We start from the raw sequence: 17,500 nt of genomic DNA, 5'->3' as shown, positions 1-17,500 counted from the left end.
GTGTAATATTCTTTATTCAGATGTTGGTAACACGGTGTTTTATTTATCACACTTTAGAAACAAAAATGTACATTTGTATTTATACTTTAGTGTTTAGATATATTTATTTTATATTAGTACTTATGTTTAAATTTTATTGATGTATTCTACACTTCTTTTTTTCTGACTTTGAATGGGAGCATCTGTACCTAAAGGCAGATTCCCCTCAGGGATCAATGAAGTATTTCTGATTCTGAAACCATGACCTCATGCTTCAAAAAAAAGTGAAATTTAAAAATAAAATATAATTCTCATAGGAACAGTCACTGTCCTGTGATTGAAAAGTTCCTTTGGCATTGTGGAAACATCGCCGGTCAAAATGTTTCTATCACGTAATCATTTTTGAGAAATAACTTCATTTTGTGGTTAAAATTAAACAATGACGTTTTTTGCTAAAATGGAAAGATGATGCTTTACTGTAGTAGAAGAATTTAATTTATTTAGTTGAATTTTATTTTATTTTTATTCATTTTTAAAAATATTTTATTTTATATATTTCTGTATGTTGTTAGGTTTTAATTTTTAGCACTCTTACGTAAAGACCTTGGAGCTGCATTTTATGTATAAAAGCTGCTTTACAAATGATAGTAATAATAATAATCATCATTATGATCATTATTACTATTAAATTACAACTATTACAACTTCTAATAATAATACTAATAATAATCATAGTTAACCAGAGGGGGGAACGGTCAGTGTGAGAGCAGCTCTTGGCTCAGGTGTCTCCGCTCTGTCGTCGTTTTGGGTTTCCCATTTTCAGGTGAAGGTTGAGAAAAATCCTCTTCCTCATAACTTCTGTGCTGTTGCTCTCCATGCTAATATCCGTGCGAATATCCGTGCAAATATCCGTGCTATCACTCGCCAACCTGATGGACTTTTCTGTGAGTGTCGGGTTTTGATGTGAGGAAGGTTGCAGTGTCCTCGTCGCTCTTCCCAAACATTTTTTATTTCAGTGTCTTTTTTTTTTATCTGTACTTTTCTACCTCAGCTCGGCATAAAAACACTTTTGCGAAATTGAAAATTTTCTGCCGTTTCCATTTTTGAAATTTAAAAAATTCACATCTAGCAGGCTGATGGGGGAAGGCGAAGGGCTGGTTTGAAGCGGCGTGAGGCCTTCGCTCGCCGCTCGTCTCTGCAGAGTCTGAATAAACCTCAGAAGCTGCTGCCTGTGAAATTAATGAGCAGGAGCACGAGAGTGTAAAGGTTCTGCTTTATGATTGTCGCAGTGTGTTGGCAGACCCTCAACCTCTGCACACACACACACACACACACATGCACACACACATACATGCACACACACACACACACACACACACAGTCGCACAAACACACACACTCTCACACACACACTCACACACACTGTTGGGTTGATGCCATAATGAAGTGGTCCCTGAAATGAGTGTTCACAAGAGAATAAGTTATACTGGGACACACACACACACACACACACACACACACACACACACACACTCAAAGTTAAACCTCTGTGTTCCCCTCTATTAACCTCTTCTTACTTCCTGTCTCTCTCCATCTGCCTTCACGTATTTTTTCTCTCTTAAAAAAAGTTTCTGTCACTTTCTGTCTCTCTCTGTGTTTTAACCCTTTGAATCCTGAGGAAATTGCTTTTATTTCTTTCAGGTACGTTGGGAGAAGACAAAAAGCTACTTAATAAGACATGGCCCAAAAATAAGGGAAGAAATTATCAAAGAAAGTTACAATAAAATAACCTGAAAATATGCACAAAAAACAACAACAATAAAATAAAAAGTGCTAAAAATTTAAAAAAATGGCTGTGGGATCAAAAATGTCAGTTTGAATGGGTTTCAATGGAGCATTTTTGGACCTGAACAGTCTGAATGTAACTATTTAGTTTCCACAGTGTATTTTAGACTTATTGTAGGAGCTGAGCTGGAAATTCACTGATTACACTCAAATACACAATCTGGACTACATTTAGGACACATGCATGAACACAGACAAATCTGATGAAAAATGAAGAATAAAAAACATGAAAAATGTGTCAAACAGTCCCTAAACGGTTAAAAATGCAGCTTTTTAAAGTCTCCGTGTTTTTCTTCCTGTCTCAGTCGTTCTGGGTGCACGCTGGTGAACGTGTTTCCGTTTCACTTCAGGTGACGGGACGCTCAGAGTTTGGGATGTGAAGAGCGCCGTGTGTCGATTGGCCATCCCAGCGCACAAGGCTGAAATCCTCAGCTGTGATTGGTGCAAATACGACCAGGTAAACTTCTGCTGCACCTCCAGCTTTACTGTGTTTTTAGTCATATAGTTACAGATCACCAGCTGCGTTTTAGCTTTTAAAAGCAGCTGTTCAGGCTTAGTCCACCTTAAAGGCACTTCATAGTTTAGTCCACCTTAAATGCACTTCATAGCTTAGACCACCTTAAATGCACTTCATAGTTTAGTCCACCTTAAATGCACTTCATAGCTTAGGCCACCTTAAATGCACTTCATAGTTTAGTCCACCTTAAATGCACTTCATAGCTTAGACCACCTTAAATGCACTTCATAGTTTAGTCCACCTTAAATGCACTTCATAACCTTTAATTTTGAAGCGCCCCCTAACGCGTAGAGCCAATGCCCAGTTTCACCGACAATTTCAAAATTCGGCACAGGTATGTATCGTGCCCAGACGCACAAAAAGCCTGTTGGACCCGTCCCCGAAAACCAACAGGAATTCAGCCATTTTGAATTTTGTGCTGATTTCTGGCGATTTCGGGCCTTGTAGTTTTGCAAACTTTGGATTAATCTGATCGACTCAAATGTGGTGTGTCCCCTCTGCTGGAAGTACTACACCATGTGAAATATCTCACTCCAGGGTCCAAACCCCTTTATCTACTATTTAGAGTATTTTCATAATGTATTAATTAATTATTATTATTATTTTTCATTATAATTTTATTTTGTTATTTTTTAAATATTTTTTTCTATAGGTTTTAGTTTGCCTCTGGTGTTTTTGGTGCCATTTTTCAGTTTTAATGGGTATTATTTTTGTGCTTAAATTATTTATGAGAAGTAATTATGAAAAGTGCACACAAAAAGAGTCTGATTGATTGATTGACTGAATTTTTGATTAAAGGTGACACATTTATTTGAGTTGAAAATGCATTTTAAAGGGCATTTATTTAGATCATTATTTATTTTTAAATAACTGATTTAGTGTAACGTTGAATTATTATCTGTCTGCAGAATATTGTGGCCACAGGCTCAGTGGACTGCAGCATGTGTGTGTGGGACCTGAGGAACGTCAGACAGCCTGTCAATCAACTGCGAGGCCACACTTACGCCATCCGCAGAGTCAAGGTACACACACACACACACACACACACACACACTCGGCCTGCTTTCTGTTTCCTGTCACATGCTCCATCAAATGTCTTGTAACTACACTTTGTTCTCAAAAACGAGTGCAGAATGTGTGTGTTTGAGTGTGTGTGTGTGTGTGTGTGTGTGTGTGTGTGTGTGTGTGTGTAAGCAGTGCAGGGCTTGACAGCATCAAAACACCCACTTAAATGGACCTAATAAGACAAAATACACACACACATCAGACGTGTGTGTGTGTGTGTGAGCGAAAGAAAAGACAGCTGCAGAGGAGTCACATCAGACACATGTCACTACACGCACACACACACAAACACACACACACACACACACACACACACACACACACACACACACACACTGACATCACAAATACACACACACGACAACAAACACACACACACACACACACACACACACACACACACACACACACACACACTCACCTGGGTTCACCCAATCAAGGTAGTGTCTTGCTCAAGCTGTGTTTTTCGGGACAGATTGATCGCGATTTGTGACTCACTCTGAAACTGTGTGTGTGTGTGTGTGTGTGTGTGTGTGTGTGTGTGTTTGTGCGCATGTGTGTTTTTAGTCGATGTTTGCAAATGTGTCTGCGTGTATCGATTTGCTGGAGGAAGCAGAGAGGAGGTGAAAGGATTCAGGATCCGCAGAAAAAAAAGAGATAAAAATAATCTGAAAGACAGACAGAGACTCCCAGCTGTCAAGTGAACATTTTTTTAGTTTTAAAATTGTTTTGATTCTTATATTAGTAGTTTTGTCCGTCATTCTTAACCCTGTCAAACCTCTGCAAATTGGTTTGACTTCTTTCAAAAACATGGGGAAAAGGCAAAAATTAACGGAAAAAGAAATAACCCAAAACTTTGCAAATAATTATGAAAAAATGACATGAAAATTAGTAAAAAGAGCATTAGTTTAAAAAAAACTTAAAAAAACAAACAAGGAAATGACTTGGAAAAAGTGCTTTAAAATTCAGATAATTTTGTGATCGCTTTTTAAAAATAATTTTCAAAATATACTTATTTGTGGAAGATTTCTTACCAAGCTGCTCATTGCCTTCTCTCCAGTTATTATTATTATTTTAATTGCAATAATTTGGTTAACAGTTAAAATTTTACCCCATTTGCGTGTTGTTAACAGCCATCAAAACTTAGACTGTTCTGCGAATCAGTTTTTGGGTATTAAAGCTTCACTGAGAAATATTTAAAAGTTTCAAAGGGGCATTTTTAGAGACAAAAACTGGCCTTTTCTCAAACATCAAACATTGTAATCAATGTACCTGAAATAATGTGACAGTTAGTCACTTTGTCAGCATGCAGGTTGCAGTAACATTAAACATTTAATAAAAGAAAAGCAAAACAAAGAATAGAAAGAAAAAAACCTCCTAGATATCAGAATTAGTCTAAAAAATTTAGCACCTGTCAGACTACAGAAAAAAAACCCAGCAAAAATAATCCAAAGAGAATTTAATGTTTCTTTTTACCTTTTCAGAGTTTTTTAAATTCAAAATACACATTTAAAAAAGATTAAATTATAAACTTAATTTGTTTTAGGACAAATACAGACCACAGTGCTGAGCATAACATGGAGACATGAACGTAAAAAAGCTCCCCGATGACTTTGTGTTTGCTTCACTACGGCTGCTCAGACTGGTGTTATCGTGTTTTTGGCTTTGACTTTTCCTGATGAAACCAAGAAAGCAGCTGTTAACTTCTCTGAGAGACAGAGGGACGGCGGCGGAGACAAAGGTGTTAAAGGAAGCGCAGTCTCGGTTTGAATCTGCCTGATAAGAAAGGTGAAACTCAGAGGCAGAGAGGTGGAACAAATGAAGGAATAAATTAATTTAGGAGTGCTTCGCCGACAGTCGGTGAAATGACTCTCTGCGGACTCTTTTCAGCCTCTGTGTCGGCACAAATCTGTAACTGCTGAGCAGAAAACTCGTCCTGCCCGAAGCACGTTTTCACTTTGATGGAGAAAAAGTCACGTTTTTGAGCAGTCGCACCTTTTTAAGAGATGAGAGACGGCCTCCAGCGGCGGTACAACACGAACAAAAGCTGCGAACAGACGGAAACGTGTTACTGTAAACAGCTCAGCAGGTGTCCTGCTTTCTCATTTAGTCATTTACTTTGAAAGAGCAGCCTGCACGGCTCTGCAGGTAGAGGGAGAGTTTGGATATTTTGGGGTTGTGTGAGGATCTTATCCACCGTCAATGTGTGTTGGCTCACCTCCAGTGTGGAGAAGCACAGCTCAGCAGTGTGCTGGGATGGACAGCAGCAGCAAAATGTATTTTAACCTCCAAAAAAATCAATATCAGTGTGAGTGTGTGCTGTATTAACATATTTTTTCATCACTTTGCCATCAAACTCCTGCGTTTTGGAAATCTCCCTACGCACCTCTCTCTCTTTCCACTCGTTCTGTCCTCCTCTGCACACACACACACACACACACACACACACACACACAAATATATATATATATATATATATATATACATATCAAATATCAATATAAGGGCTGTCAGGCAATCAAAAATTTTTATCTAATTAATTACATGATCTGTGATTAATTAATCAAAATTAATTGCATGCATCAAATTTGTTGTACACACTTTTTTAAGCACAGTTTCCTCTCATTTATGAAGTCCTACAAGCTCCTGCATTGTCAACAGCACGGGCCTGCAAACATTTCAAAATAAAATGCCTGATGGGATTCTGTCCACAGAAACGCTATCAAAGGGCTTTTATTTTGAAAGTGAAGCAGGGAAATATTACTTAAAAAAGAGCTTAAATATAACTTAAAAATGAGCAGAAATATTTCTTAAAAAGAGCATGAATATTATTTAAGACAAATCCTAAATATTTTTAAAAAATACAAATATGCATAATAAATATGTGGCACAGATTTATACTGATTAAATTTAATACGGTATTCAACATGATAAAACGATGTTCCCGTTTAATTATTAGATTGAAATCGGGTGCGGTAGACTGACTGACGTACCTGACATGACCTATGTTGTTTAAAAAATGAATTTATTGGCTGAAATAACCAACGTGGTTTGTTTAATGTTTTCACTCTAACACTCAGAATTTAAGTAAATTGAGTTGAAATGACTCTGCGGTTATCTGTGCTGCCCTGAGTTCAGACACTGAGGCTGAAACCCGACAAAACGTTGACTCAGTGATGTGAGGCGACGCAGGAGGCCGGTTTAGCCGCCGTCAGATGTCGGTTTGATGTTTCAGGGCCTTAACGGACGTTCCTGCGGTCAGAGTACTGATGGCTCGCTCCCTGAAAACAGAGCGTTACTGCGACCATGTCGAGGCACACCTGTGTGCTCACGGTGCTCTTCGATCAGCATCTAAATGCGTCACACCTGTGAGGTGGAGCGATTATCCTGCCAAAGAGAAATCCTCACTAACACAGATTTTACCAAATCTAAAACTAAAATTCAGAAAAATGTATTTATTGAGAGTGTAAAAGTCTTTAACTTAAAAAGGCAAAATAGAAGCATCTGCGTTCTTCCTTTCCTATTACATTCATGAATACGAGCACAGGTGAGTCCGATATTAAACGAAGATTTAAGAAATGTGTATGAATATGAAAATCAGTGTAGTGTTTTTCTTAATTCGTATGTCTTTTTCATTCCTCTCTCTGCAGTTTTCTCCGTTTGCTAAGACGGTGTTGGCGTCCTGCTCGTACGACTTTACTGTCCGGTAAGATCAATATATTTGATTTGATTTGATTTGATTTATTTCATACATGTAAAAAAGGGGAAAAATACAGAAAATGAAAAACACAAAGCAAAAGAAATGGTCTAATGCATAATGACTTGCTTTACATATTCGAAAAGGAGTGAGAAGAATTAAAAACTTATTTAATTCCACCTTTTTCTCCATAAATCAGTTAATTTTAATCAGCTGACTCCCTCATTCATTTAAACCTGTACTATCTGCATATTCAAAATGAAATATCTATTTAAGATTTACACAGAAAAGACATTAAATAACCAAATAAATAAACAGTAACCCCTTTAATCACCCTCTTCGTGTTTTTATACATAATTTTAAACTGGTTCCTTTAAATAATTTCTTTTATTTGTTGGTGCAGCTTTTCTTTCTGTCTTTTTCTCCTGATTATTAAAAAACACTTTGTGAACTTAAAGTTGTCTAAATGAAGCCGTCAGCAGTTTTATTGTAAGACTCCAGAAGTAAAGAGCCAAAAAGCCGAAGTCTGTAAAGTATAACTCATTTAACATTAATGATGCGCGCAAATGAAGGAGCTTTTTACAGGTTTAAGTTTGATGTGTTTGCACAAAGTCATTTATATAAAACATTAGAGAGGAAAGACAAACTGAGTCGGGATCCCCGGGAGCTCGTTCAGACGTCTCTCAGGGAAATCAGGACGACACGCATGAACAAATATTCCTCATATTGATGTTATTCCACTGAGCTGAACTTTTCTGACACTTTCAGAAGCCACATTAATGAGTTTCCTGCTCCTGTTCCCTCTTATGTGTGTAATAAAATCTTAAAATTATAAGGATTCAAACACAAAATCTTTACAAATGTCTTACGCGCAAATCTGCGCTTAAACTGCGTATACGAACATTTTAGCTGAAATCTGTGATTCCTCAACGTTTTTCTAGCTTTTTTCGTACTCTGCAAACAGATTTAGATGTAGAGCTGTAGAGCTACAAACCATGAAGGCCTGTGAAAACACACCTTTAAACAGAGCATATTAAAACTGCATTAATTAAAAAAAAAAACAGAAAACCCTTTAATAAACAATATTAAAAACTATTCATTTACTAATGCATGAATTTATTTCATCCTCAGCCTTGGGGGCATCATGCCAAAAAGCTGGCATTAAAAGGGTTCAAAGTCTGAAAATTTATAAATATTTGATATTTGTGATTATGACTGTTGTGGATTAAAAAAATAACTCAATGAAAGTAGAAAATCATATTCATGTATGATATTTTTTATAACCTGATTTTGAGAAGCGCTTTTCGCATTTTGTGTGCAGAGCGATAAGAGTGTGAGTTTTGGACACTGCACAAAAAAATAATAATAATGTATAAAAATCCATTCAGCCATCATCAATTAATCTATTAACTGTCACAAAAATTAACTGTTTCATTGTTTTGTTTTTAAAATGTCCGAAGTTAGTGAAAAATTGCTCATCTTCAGATTATTTCTTTTGTCAGACCAACTCTTCCCGAAACACAAAAATTCATTTTCTGATCATGTAAAAGAGAAAAAAGCAGCGAATGCTCTTATTGTGACAAGCATTTGCTTTATGATCTAAATGGTGAATTGATTATTAAAGACTTTTAAAATTCTTTAACACACTTTATTCCACTTTACAACACCAACATACACACACACAAAAATGTTTTTTTCAGTTTTCCAGCAGCTGTGCTTTAAATCAGGTATAAATGCGACCTGCAGTGGCATTTTCATTTGATTTAATAGACTAGAATGAGTTGCTGTTGGAGGTCAGAGGACGGCAGCGGTGAGGCGGTCTCTCCCTCTTCCTGCTTACGCTCCTTTTCTTTCAGTTAGCAGTTTAAGAGGATGGATGGTGTCGTGGTAGGAGAGCGGTGATGAGAGAGGACACTGAGATAATGTGTGATGAAGTTAACGGTGGAGAGCTGCGCGGGTTAATACAGTCTGTAATGTACAGCACGGCTGCCTCTCTGTGTCTTATTAGAATATGCTGCTCAATAATCTCCCCGTGCATCTCAGTTTTTCTGAGTTTCTGCAGCTTGAGATTCGACATGAAGTCTGTTCTGCTGTGCGAAACTGCAGATGAGTGCAGTGCGTCTGTTTGGACGATGGATGTCGATGAGATCAGATGGATGGATAGATGAAGTGCAGACGGAGGAAAGGCAGGCTGGCCTCCAGTCCTCGAGAAAGACTTTGATGCTCTATTGAATATTGTTTTTTTTCATCTTTTGTAGATTGAATGTCTTTAGGGGTTTGCCCGGTCAAGCAAAATAAGCAATTTAAAAACGTCACCTCGGGCAAATGTAATGAGCACTTTTTGTTTTTGTCCTGACAGATCGATCAATGATAAAAAGGATCAGTATCTCACAGGTTGGATGGAGGGATGATGAAGGTGGAGTCGGGGCTTCTGGCAGTATTATGATTGGGAATTTGCATTTCTAAAGTTTCCTTTTAATGATTTTTCCCAAGAAATACAGCATGTACTGAAGGATTTTGTTAAAGTGACCAGTCAGGATTCAATCTTCAATATAATGCCAGAGGTGACATAATATCGACTTCAACATCTTCAATAAATTAACGGAGTCATTAAACTGTCCGCACTGAAACTGTCTGCACTGAAACTGTCTGTACTGAAACTGTCCGTACTGAAGCTGTTCATACTGAAAATCAAATGTGAGATGTTAACAACAAACAAAACAAAACAAAAAACATTTTAACAGTTTCAGTGTTTATAGACAATGTTACCTAAACTTTAAAGAATATTCTGGAAACTAAAAGAAAACTTGCCACTGAAAACGTTACTAAATCATTGCATCATTGTATGATCCTTTTTAAAAAAAAACTAGAGGCAAAAGACTCTCTGGGGGGAGTGACCAGAATAAAAATGTTAACAGGGCTGATACGTCCAAGAAAATTGGCCCCAGCATTTCTGTTTGGTGGTTGTCTCTAAATGACTTCATTAAAAACAGCCGACGAGACGTAAAACAAAAGACGAAGAAATGATCGGTGGCAAGTTAAGAGAGGAGTGATGTTAAAGTAAGCGATGGACACCTAAAATCAAAGAGAGACAGACAGAGAGAGAGAGAGGGAAAACGAGGGAGGAAGGGAGGGAGGGAGCAAAGAAAGGAAAGAAGGAAGCAGAAAGATAGATGTGGTGAGAGCTGGCTTTGTGCCAAACGTTGTGTTTTATTGATCCGGGCTTTTTATTGGCTCAAATACTCTATGCTGAGTACTGATTTCATTATAGGCTGGCCTGACACACACACACACACACCACACACACCCCACACACACACACACACACACACACACACACACACACCACCTGGCAGATTATTTAGCTCTCCTCGGGGTGGAAAAGCTCGTCGTTTTAAAGTAAGAAAACAGCGTCTGCAGTAATAATCCGCAGTGACAAATCGTAAAGTACTAAAACAACATTTATTTTTGTTTTCCAAGAAGCAGAAGAAGCCCCGAGGCTGCAAACAGAATACAAAAGATTACCGGGCATAAAACGAATGCGCAGAGATAATTCATGACATTACGTTTTTGGAATCTGTTGTTGATGCGAGGGAGGTTCACTGAATACAAATGCTGTTTTGGCAGCACACTCTAATTTTCACTGACACAGTTACAGGTTCAGTAACACTTTCTATGAAGCCCATGTCTATAATGCTTTATAACACATTACGAACATACTAATACATAATGCATTATAATGCCTCTATGGTGCTGTCTAATCACAGTTACTGAGCTGATGTGAAACGTCCCCACGACGACTCGCTCTCAACACATTTGATCAGGAACTCTCCACTCTGTCGCTGCAGAGGAATTTTTTCCAGCATCCTTCATACATCGTGCTGTATCTTGAATTTAATCTCCCACTCTGTCTTCCCCTTTAATAACTCGCCTACTGTCCATCCTCCGAGATAATCCCTAATTCACTCATTACCGCCCGATAACACACCTTCAGTGGGTTTACTTCAGCCGATGTTATCTCATTAAAATATCGTGAATGGGACTGAGCCGCGTCTACAAATTATCCTACAGTGTTTTTTTGTGTGTGTGCATGTGTGTGTGTGCGTGTGTGTGTGTGTGTGTGTGTGTGTGTGTGTGTGTGGTTTCCTCCGTAGCAACATCACGTAGGTTTGTTTTCTGTTAAACAATCCACACACACAGAGGTTATCAAGCTAATTATCACCTATTCTTAACTTGTGTTCAGCCTGAGAGAGAGAGAGTGTGTGTGTGTGTGTGTGTGTGTGTGTGTGTGTGTGTGTGTGTGTGTATAAACTCTCTGTGCATCGATAACGACTGACTGCAGGAGGCTCTAATCACCTCATTAACTCGTTTCTTTACCCATTAGTCTCCTCTTCGTGTGTTGATCAGCACATCCCATCTCTGCACTTTTTGACTTCAGTTGACTTTGATTATGTTACTCTGATGAAAAATATCTAAAATGTGATATATAAAAGACATGATTAAATAACATTTTGTTATAAAGCATATTTATGGAGATTTTATGCAGATTTATTCAGGACTGCTCCTTGAAAGTCAGAGATTGGAATCATCAATTGGAGACTCTTCAGTCCACTGAGATCGTTTTTTTTCAGAGCAGTTTACTTAATGGGATGTTTGGTCCTCAGATTTTGCAGTGGAGTGAGTGCTCTTGGCTTTCACACTTTTCTTTGGCACACATAGTTGAGATCTGTGGACGTGCAGGCAGCAGCACAGAGGAGCAGAGAGGAGAAACCTTCTGCTTAGAGGAGCTGAACTTACAGCTCGGATGGGGCCACCTTTTTTTAGTTTCTGGTCTTTGTGCTGAGCGAAGTGAGCCGGCTGCTGGCTGTCGCTGTGCATCTGCTGATGTGATATTTGTATCTAAACCAACACGTCACCAGCGCGTGACAGCAGCCTCGCTGAACTGCAGTGTTTCAGTCGTGGTGTGCACACGTGCAGCATTACTGCCGCGTCGCTGCCTGCTGCTGGAGTTCTGTATTTTTACATTCATAAACAGACATTTCACCCATTTCTGAAGTCATGCAGCTCCTGCATTGCCAACAGCACGGTCCTGCAAATATTTCAAAATAAAAAGCCTTGTGTCAAAAACTGAAGGGATTCAGTCCACAGAGGCGCTGTCAGAGGGCTTTGTTTTATAACGAAAGCAGGGAAGTAAAACATCTTTGTATTTCTTCATCTGTGACAGAGACAGACTTTTAAACTGCAGTAAAAAGGTGTTATAGAGTCAATATAATCATCAAAACACCATTTTCACTCTATTTCTGCTGACATAAGTGTGCAGCACATGTAAAAAATTGGCAAGCCACCGTTTCTCTGGATGTGCTGCAGCTGAGTGCCTGCTCAGGCGGCAGTGTGAGTGCTCTGACATGTTAACACGGGCGACAAGAAAAACAAACAACCCCAACATGTTCGGAGCTGCTGATGCACTGCTGGCACGTGCTGTTTCGAATGTTCCTAACTCTGCAAGACAATCACCTGATTCCCCAACATGTTGGACCTCTGCTTTCATTTCTGATACAGACGTCAATGTTTTCATGATGCTGCATTTTAAATGAGTTGGATCATCTCACAAAATATGAGTTATTATAAGCAACAGAAAGTTCATTGTATTATTATATTAAATGTAGTGCCTGACTCAGAGTTATGGCAGTGTAATCAGATCTGGCTGTTCAATATTTGATGATTAATTTTGTTTTAAATGTTTGAAAGGGCTCGTTCAGCGTGACAGCAGCATTTATGTTATAGAGTTTAACTCCCAAAACGTCCTTTATTCTTCAAGGAAAAAGAGCAGAGCTGCTATTTTTACAGTGCAAACACCAGGTTTTTAATACTTGCTACAAAATAAAACAGCTTAGAATTACTCCGCTAAATCTTGTTAAAATGAAGCTGTTGAACCTCCAAATGATCACATGAAGGTTATTAAACCTTAAATCTGAGCGCCCCCACATGCACCTGTTGGTGCGTTCAGCTTGTCACATTTCTGCTGTATAAACTCGACACAAACACACACACACAGACACACACACACACCTGCCTCTGTCTGCCTTCCTGTATGTTGTAACACCTACAAATACGGATCTGATCCACCTGCACACACAAAGAACGAGAGATGAATGCAGCGCGCTCACCTGCAAATACTCTTGTCTAAAGCCACATGTGCACGTATGTACGTACGCACAGATTTCCTTCATCCCAGTAACCATGGCGATGGGTTTTCAAAACATCAACAGCTTTATTTCTATTGCAGCCACCGCACTAGCCGTCATTATTTCCAATCCAAGGCCACAGAGGTGTGTTATGGAAAAGAGTGAAAAAGCAGTAAAAACTAATTAAACATACAAGAGAAAAATGAGAAAATGACATGAAGAAAGCTCTTAAAATATTTTTAAAAAATGTTCTTGTTTGTTCTAACATGTTAAAAATATAACTACGAGAATGCAGTTTTCCATCTGTCGATAGTCACCTTTAATTTTTTGCAGTTTGCAGAATATTTTATAAGTTACTTAATATATTTTTATTCATTTTTTTAAGGAAATCAAATCAATTTGATTCATTGTGTCACAGGTTTAAATGCTTGTAAAAGGCATCTGAATCCAGGTGTTAAAGGGTTAACAGCAGTTTCGATGTCTCGTGTTTGCTTTAGATAACATGTCCTCGGCCTCATAGCAGTGTGTGTGTGTGTGTGTGTGTGTGTGTGTGTGTGTGTGTGTGTGTGTGTGTGTGTGTGTGTGTGTGACTCTTAACATTCATTTCCTGTTTAAATTAAAAGCACCGTTGACATGAACGGCCATCAGCTCGCTCTCTTTACATTTCTGCCTCTCGTCTTCTGTCTCTTCTCCGAAATGTTTTGTGTCTTTGAGTTTTGTCCTCGTGTCTCCTCCCTCTCTTTCTCTCGCTGTCTACTGTGACTTAATGATTTTCATAGAGAGACGCACACACACACACACACCCACACACACACACACACACACACACACACACACACTGACAGGTGAACGGACATTTCCACAGAATGAAACACAATAGAAGCTAAATAATTACCTTCCCCTGGAAACTGCAGACAAAAGACAGCGCAAGCCTCATTTATTCAAATAACATGGTGTGTTTGTCCAACTGGGACCGTCATCTGGTCCCACACACACACACACACACACACAAGCACACACACACACGTCCTCTCAACCTGTAATCTGAATCACAATCTGACGCTCGCTTTTGTAAAGTGTCTGAGACAGATTCCACTTTCTCTCCCACACAGTTCATAGAAATGCTGAAACTTTTTAAAAATGTAGATTTTCTCGATGGACAAATCGATGGTGATGTCGCCAATACGTTTTTTTCTGGTCCTGATCCCAATCTGAGTCCTAAAATATTGGGTATCTGCCAAAAATAATGATGATTAAATATGTGTCTGAAAGTCCTGATTTAAAACTATTGAGTCGAGCATTTTTATATCCCTTGAAACTTGAGTTAATTGGCTTAATATCTCTGAAAAATATGGGATAATGGCAATGAGCAACTTCACAAGAAATTACCCCAAATTAGCAAGGAATTAGTGAAAAGTTGCAAGAAAAGTTAAAAGAAAATATTTGAAAATTAGCACAACCAAAAAGTAAAGAACAATGGTAAAAAAAAAATGTATAGCAGACAAAAGGAAATGACTCAAGAAGTGCCAAAAATGTAAATTAACTAATTAACTTTAATTGTATTATTACAAGTAAAGAATTGTTTTTCTAGTATTTTTCTCTCTCTCTTCTCTGCCTCTTGAAAAATAATTTTTTGTTCATTTTCTTGTCAGCTTTTCCTGATTTGTGGCAGTTTGAAGGACATCTCTTGCAAAGTTGCTTGTGAACCTTTTTCGTTTGCTTTAAACGCTTGCGAAACCAATGTCGATCCTGGTTTTAAAGGCTTAAAAACCAGCAACCCCCCCCCCCAAAAAAACCTTTACAGTCTGTTTCAGAAGATACTGGGAGCCAGCAGAGTGAAGCTGAAGCTGAGCAACATGCTCTGTCTTCATTGTTTTATGTAAAAGTCTCGCAGCTCAGTTCTGGATAAGATTCAATTTTTTAAATGTCTGTTTTGGAAGGCCACCAAAAAGTGCATTGCAATAATCTAATCTGTTTGAAATAAAAGCATGAATAAGTTTTTATAGAATAGAAATGACCGTACCTTGGAGATGTTTCTTAAGTGATAGAGCTGTTTGCGTCACCTTTTTTATGTGTGAAATGGATTTTAATCTGAATTTTTAGCATGGTAAAAAAAACAGAAACCCCACTAAATTCTGCTTTTTTTTCTCCTAATCCTGCTTCTGCTGCTGTCTTTTTCACAATGTTGAGATTTAAGAAGCAGACTGGCTTCAGTGGGCAGTAAATCATTGTTGTTGCTGGTTTTATGATGCCAATCAGGCCGATAGTGGCTCTTTGCTGCAGGATCATTACTCCGGCTCCTAATGCACAGAACGGGAGCGCCGTGACAGAAAAGCATTCATATCAGCAGAGAGTTTTTTTTATCGCCGCTGCACTTCATTATGTGGCTGACGTATTGCTCTGCACTATGGCTGATGGATGTATTGGACTTTCACTTCCTGCATATTTTTGTGAATGAGTGAGCACAGAAACCATTCACCCTGATTATACATACAGAGAGAAACACGAAATAGAGATGCATGAGTAAATATGTTTTCTTAAACGAGACGCCACCGTGTTCTTAAAACAGAGTTCCAGTCGTCGTTGGAACTACGGCGCCCGATGGCGCCTGCTGCATGACACATGGAGAGAGTTGAAAACATGGTCAGGCAGAACCTGATGCGTCTTCATGATGCTGGACGGCGTCAGGTTGAAACGCTGGTAACGACGTAATATAAAGAGTGTGATGGTGTCTGCAGGGATGTGCGGGCTGATGGATCGGTTTAACAAACCCCAGACTTTCATGTGGGAGTCTGATGGTCACTTTCCGTCTGAATATGTGCGTTAGTTGCCACGTGCTTTTGTTGACGTCCCGGCGTTGCTTGCTATGTTCCTTATGTTGACATCCTGGCGTTAGTTGCCATGTGCTTTTTTTTGATGTCGCAGCGTTGGTTGCCACGTGCTTTTGTTGACATACCAGCGTTAGTTGCCATGTACTTTTGTTGACGCCCTGGCGTTAGTTGCCATGTACTTTTGTTGACGCCCTGGCGTTAGTTGCCATGTGCTTTTGTTGCCTAAACATAACCTCGTGCAGCGTTATCCCACCATGTGCTTGTGTTGACATCACTGAAGCAGCAACATTAACAGCGAAACACGTAGATGTGGAAGTCGACTGCAAAGCGGCGATATGTAACGACTTTGGATGAGTCCGTGTTGCCTGTTTTAATCTCTGCAGTAAACGTTAAATTAACATACGGATTTTTCGCTTGTTTTCTGTTTTCTGACTCATTTTCTAACAATGTGCTACATAAACTTTCGCTCACCATAAGCTCAGGTGTTAAGCTTTGTCTCAAAAATAAAGTTCCAAAACAAATGAAGGTCCGCTCAACAGCTTTTCTCAGAGCTTCCACGTAAAGACAACGAGATGCAGTCAAAAACCCTGAAAATGATTCGTCATGATATACTATGACTTTTTTAGACATCCCAGTCGTTGACTTTTAAGGCCATTTTTTCGACATGCATCCACTGTGGCGTTTTTTGACAAGCTATACTTTCACTTTCTTCCTTCTTCTTTTACTTTTTTCAACATTTAAAACTGATTTTTTAAAACTTTTTTTTGCGTAAACAATGCTGACTTTTTGGGAGTTGAAGTGTTATACTATGACTTTACGAAAATGAAAACTGACTTTTTTGGATGATTTTCGACACGCTACACTATGGCTTTTCAATGTAAAAAACGCCAAATATTTCAGGCAGTTTTGGACATTCTATACTAAAAGTATTTTCGACATCCAAATCGTTGTCTGTTTCAGGCGCTTTTTAGACAAGTTATACTACAACTTTTTCTACATCCAAAACAGTGACTTTTTTGGACGATTTTCGACATTCTTTACTCCGGTCAGTGGACCTCGAGCTTTATTTTGTGGCACTACTGTTTCCGAGGTCATGACTTAATTCATCTGAATTTCTTGATTTGTATATTAATGAACGCTGTATTATTATTATTTTTTGGCTTTTATTCTTATTTTATCTTTAGCTCCTGCTTGAGTAGTGCAGCTAAATTTTGAGGAATATACCTGTGCTGATTTTGTCAGATAGTTGTGTGTATATATTCTCAAAGCAGCCGTTGAGGTTTTCCAGATTGAAACGTGGAGAAAAGACCGGCGACGGTGATCAGTCAGGTGTAGGAAACGTTCACGGTGTTGTCAGAGTGAAAATGCACCTGTCAATCAC

At 38.6% G+C, this 17,500-nt stretch overlaps 1 protein-coding gene across 2 annotated transcripts in view; it reads left to right on the top strand.

Moving 5' to 3' along the window:
- The window catches only part of pex7 (peroxisomal biogenesis factor 7), a 54,756-nt gene that overhangs the window by 21,378 nt on the left and 15,878 nt on the right, over positions 1-17,500 (top strand). For both annotated transcript variants that reach the window (XM_088089410.1, XM_088089411.1), the window contains exons 7-9: positions 2,175-2,281; positions 3,250-3,363; positions 7,057-7,112. In XM_088089410.1, the coding sequence (XP_087945536.1) occupies positions 2,175-2,281; positions 3,250-3,363; positions 7,057-7,112 (277 nt within the window). The remainder of the gene's footprint in view (positions 1-2,174; positions 2,282-3,249; positions 3,364-7,056; positions 7,113-17,500) is intronic.

This window comes from Plectropomus leopardus, chromosome 16, assembly GCF_026936395.1.
Source record: "Plectropomus leopardus strain MGB_pleo_1.0 chromosome 16, ASM2693639v1, whole genome shotgun sequence".
NCBI lineage: Eukaryota > Metazoa > Chordata > Actinopteri > Perciformes > Serranidae > Plectropomus > Plectropomus leopardus.
Note: the sequence above shows the minus strand (reverse complement) of the source record. Positions and strands in the feature narration are given on the sequence as shown.